The sequence below is a fragment of the Syngnathus leptorhynchus genome, chromosome 2, assembly GCF_054491065.1.
Source record: "Syngnathus leptorhynchus isolate UIUO chromosome 2, UIUO_Slep, whole genome shotgun sequence".
NCBI lineage: Eukaryota > Metazoa > Chordata > Actinopteri > Syngnathiformes > Syngnathidae > Syngnathus > Syngnathus leptorhynchus.
Window position 1 is genome coordinate 20,788,616 of NC_141196.1, and position 4,920 is coordinate 20,793,535.

General features: G+C 40.0%; 1 protein-coding gene across 1 annotated transcript; it reads left to right on the top strand.

Annotated features, from left to right (window-relative positions):
• Window positions 1-3,213: 3,213 nt before the first annotated feature.
• On the top strand, window positions 3,214-4,257 carry cysltr1 (cysteinyl leukotriene receptor 1). Its single transcript, XM_085906192.1, has one exon. It carries the CDS (start codon window positions 3,214-3,216, stop codon window positions 4,255-4,257), a length of 1,044 nt encoding a protein of 347 aa, XP_085762318.1.
• Window positions 4,258-4,920: the final 663 nt, after the last annotated feature.

Here is a 4,920-nt window from a genome sequence, read left to right on the forward strand (position 1 = left end):
CTCTTTGTCGATGCAAATTATGAGCGTTGTGATGCTGTTTGCTATGCACAAACCGATAGTGTTAATTTATCATTCGCGACCGAGGTACATACTCAATGTATAACGTACAGTTCTCTGATTTGTTTACCGCCATATTTTACGTACAACGTAATGTCCTCTGATTGGTTCATTGGGTCTATATATTACGTCTATATATAAGTCCCTGAGTGGCAGCAGCAAGACAACATTTACATATTTTGGAATTCGGTCCACATAAACGGTGACCCTTATTAAAAGGCGCTCCTTCGGCTTTTGAGAAAATGAAATGCTTTTAAGTGTGCCTTTTGGAAATATTGGTATTATAAGTCAATGTTGATCTTAAAATCATATCCATACATTTTTGACACATCTCTCCACCTGCCCGCTGTCCAATACTATTTCCAACATGCACGGCCAGAAGCCACGCCCAAACGTTAATCGGCATTCATTACCTAATCACGACCAATCCTGAATTCTGCCTGGCCTGACCTATGGCCTGCCTCTGATTACGATTTTGCCGTGCCCTTTCAGAGTCGACTTCGCCAGTTCTCATGTCCCGTTGTTCCCCTACCACCTGTCTTCCTGCCTGCTCGCTTACTTGCCTGCCCTCCTGCCTTCGTCTACTTCCCTTTCCCCGTTCTCTCAATAAAATAAAGTTGTCCTACCAAGTCTGTTACACAATTTAACTTTGCCAGATCTATAAATGACCCGGCCCATCTATCTGATTTTTATGATCAAAAGTGGCTTGAGAGGACGAACTTTTCACTAAAGCAACACATTTCACAAGACTTGAGTACTAACACCATAAGTGTACATCTTTTATAGTGTAAGAGCAGGATGGGAGAGTCACCAAAATGATTTTATGAGTAGAGTCACATGCGCATTTCCTCACCAACTCCTTGAGTGTGTTGTAACTGGAGCATTTCCTGCCATAAGCAACTCAATGCACTTTATCAGTCCACAACATGAACATTCTTACACACCAAAAGGTGAATTATTAACTTCCGATAAATGTGACATTTAAAAGTTTTATTCATGTATTATGAATGAATGAAATGCATTTTCTCACTTTACATGTTTCTTTGGTTTGCATTTGCTAAATGAAAACTACATGAGTTATGGCCAGCCGCCCTTTCACCACAAAGGCTTTTCAACTGCGAAAATGAGTTTGTTCATTTCCACCGAGGCATCCGGACATGATTCGCTAAGCACAAGGCAAACTCATTAACATCCTGCAAAGGAAATGCTGCGGAATAAACGAACATCCTCTATTATCACTTAGAAGGAATCACTTTGTTTGCATCTGGTTTGCACCTGTTGTATTTTCAAATTGATAACATCTGATTTTTGGACAGCCAAGCCAAAGCAACTCAGATGAATAAGGCGCACGTAAAAAAAAAAAAAGCACATGTAAAAAATTATTACAATGCTTTAGATTTGGGTTTTGCAAGGTTTCCCCTACCCTGAAAGAAATAGGGAAGATAATGTCACCTTTTGGCATTCATTTTACCAACAGTCATGTCATGACATCATTATCTGAATTCGAAATATTCGGTTGTATGCAGAGATCACTCTTCTGTATTCATTGTAGGCATGTATGAGTGTGTCACAATTGAAACAACATGATGCAAAATGAGAAATGAGCCGTTCCAGCAAAGTGCACATTTACTCCACTACTAATGTGATCAGTAAAAACAGATTAGAGTAGACGCTCACATTTCAAACAAATCTGTTCCATCACCAGAGGCAACTGATCAATAGATGGCCGTGGGTGTCACCTCACCGCTGACAGTGGACAATGACTTTTTACTCAGTTAAAATGATTTTAATTATGTTGATAATGTTTGAGTGTGTGTGTGTTTGCGTGCGTGCGTGTGTCTGTGTGTGTTTACATGCATGCGTGCGTGTTTACTGCATACGTTTTGAATGAATGTTGACGACTCTGTGTAAGAATCATCTAAGATTTCCTGTTAAGTCACCCAAAGTACCGTGGAAAATTGATGGACTATTTCCACTTCAGCAGAACCACTCAAACGTTCTGTGGATGTGAGGTTTAATTACTAATGTATTTTTGTGTCTCAAATTTTACTAAAGAACATATTTCCTTCAGAGTAGTAATACAATTGGGTTAAGTTGGGCAAATAATCTTCCTGTATTTTTTGTAATTTTACATTTTGTGGTAGAATACAATAATTGGCTTGTCAGATAACGTCATCAGCATTATTACCACCAACATGACTATAGTTAAACCACTGGAGGTCAGCACAGATACTATGTCTTCCTACAGATGATGACATCACCAGAAAGGATGAACAGTGGTAGTGAAGAATTGCCACCTTCGAGACATTCATACTAGATGACACGCTGCAGAAGCAGCCACTTGCAGGAGCATCCTTCGACCGGAATTTTGACATTAGGCAGAGAGCATCAGCCATTCGCAGACTGTGCATCAGACTGAAGTGAAGATCAAGCACGGTAAGGGAATCTTATTGGTGAGCATTCAAATTCAACTTAAATTTAGTTATACTTTAACAAAATTGGTTTTGTTGCAAGAAAATGAGTCAAAAATGCACAAGCGAAATGCTCTTATTATGGAAGACATATTTCCTTGACGCATTTTGTCATTTGAAATGTAATCATGAATGTTTAACTCATCGAATAATGGAGCTATAACTGTATGAACAGTAAAAAAGTTGGGGTACTTGAAAGTTTAGCAATTCTACACTGCATCAGATTTAAAAAAAAAAAAAATCTTACCATTGGTGAGCAATTTTAGCTGCATGAAGCTCCCCTAAATACATGTGCATATGAATCTCATTAGTATGTGAAACTCTCAAAATGAGTATTACATTTTTTTGAAGTGATTAACGTTTTGCTGAAAAAGAAACTTTGCAAAGCATATTTTTGTTGTTACAGTTTCTGGTAACTAGGGCACAAAATCGCTTCATCTGAGTAGGGTTCGTCATCCACCCCAAAAAAAGGTTTGTCCGGAGTATTTGAGTCTTTTCTTTTTCTTTTAGATAGATTTTTAGAAAAGCAGTCTATCTGATGGAACGATTACCATGTTAATCAGATTTTTGGGTTTCCTACTGTCAGCACGACAGGTGAAAAATCTGTGAACTAATCTGCCAACTGTGACATTTTTGGGTGTTTTACATTCAATCTTCTGATTTGTCCTCATCTCAGCAGCAGCGGATGGAACAAGTTAATGAGATACGCGGTGTAGAGAGCAACTCTACTCTGTGTCCCACCATCGATGACTTCCGTAATCAGGTTTATTCCACATCCTACTCCCTCATCACGGTGTTAGGCCTGTCCGGAAATGGCTTTGCATTGGTGGTGCTGATCCGAACGTCCCGACCGAGTTCTCCCTTCCAAGTCTACATGCTCAATCTGGCTGTGTCCGACCTGCTGTGCGTGAGCACTCTGCCAATGCGGGTTGTGTATTACGTCAACAAGGGACAGTGGAACCAGGGAGACTTCCTATGCCGCATCACCTCCTGCGCCTTCTATATCAACCTATACTGCAGCATTTACTTCATGGCGGCCATGTCTGTGACCCGTTTCTTTGCCATTGTATTCCCTGTGCAGAACCGACTCATGGTGACAGTGAAACGTGCACGCCTGGTGTGTGTGGCCATTTGGATTTTTATCTGTCTAGCCTCGTCACCCTTCCTGATGCTTGGCCAGAAATTTGACCCCGCCACCAATAAAACTAAATGCTTTGAACCTCCGATAGGTCAAGATGTGTCAAAAGTAGTCATGTTGAACAATTTGTCTTTAGTGCTTGGTTTCCTCCTTCCCTTCCTTATAATACTGCTTTGCTATGCTGGAATTATCCACACCCTATTGTCCCGCACCTCGGGGGCTAGACGTCAGCAGGACACGGGCCCTAAAGCCATTCGAATGATCGTCATCATCCTACTAACCTTCTTAGTTAGCTTCATGCCCTATCATGTGCAACGCTCCATCCACATACACTCCTTGTACGGCACTTCCTGTTCAGAAAGGATTGTTATGCAAAAGTCAGTTGTTGTGACGTTGTGTCTCGCTGCGGCCAATTCATGCTTTGACCCTCTGCTTTATTTTTTCTCCGGGGAGGGTTTTCTCAATCGTCTTTCCTCCATGCGCCTGTCACGATCAACTTCTGTTAGGCTGAACGTCACTAGTATAGAAACTGGCGTCAGCCGAAACCCCAGTGCCACTTCGTTTAACCCCAACACGAGCACAGTCCGATAAGGTGAAAGACACATTCAAAAAGGTTGACTTCTCACCAACTCAAGTATTGTATTTTTATGAACAAAAATTAAAGCACTGGAATCTGAAGACTCCTTTTGAATTACTGTGGTTGAAAGCTGCAAGTGCTTTGCTAATCTTTTTCTCCTTTTACTAAAACTGACTTAACCTTGGGTTTCGTCTATATATCATTTCATGGAATTTACAATAAAGATCAAACTATCAAAATAGAAATACTGTATACAGGCAGTTTGTTGTGAATGTGTATTTTACTTGTCATGCCCAAGGTCAGAAAGGTCATAAACATGATTACCCCATGTGTTTATTTGTGGTGAGTGTTTGAGGTCACATGGGTGAATGTAAACTGCAAGGATTGCCAACATGCTGCCTGCAGGCAGCAGGTAGCCCTTTTAAAGAAAACATGAGTTTTTCTTTTATCTTTTGCAAATTTTTTGTAGGAGTGATCATTTGAAAATGAATACATATTTTGAAACACTAATTTAATAAACCACAGCTAGGGTTTATTAAATTAGTGTTTCAAAATATGTATCCATTTCCCTTGAAAGGTGGTCAGTGTTTTCACTTTGTTTAATATAATTAATTGTTTATAATTGTCGTATGTCTCCTCATGTAGGTAGGTAAAGCCTCAGTTTTTAGTCTTTTCTT

Excerpts from the sequence above, each read along its gene's own strand:
- cysltr1 (XM_085906192.1), top strand. The coding sequence starts at position 3,214 with ATGGAACAAGTTAATGAGATACGCGGTGTAGAGAGCAACTCTACTCTG.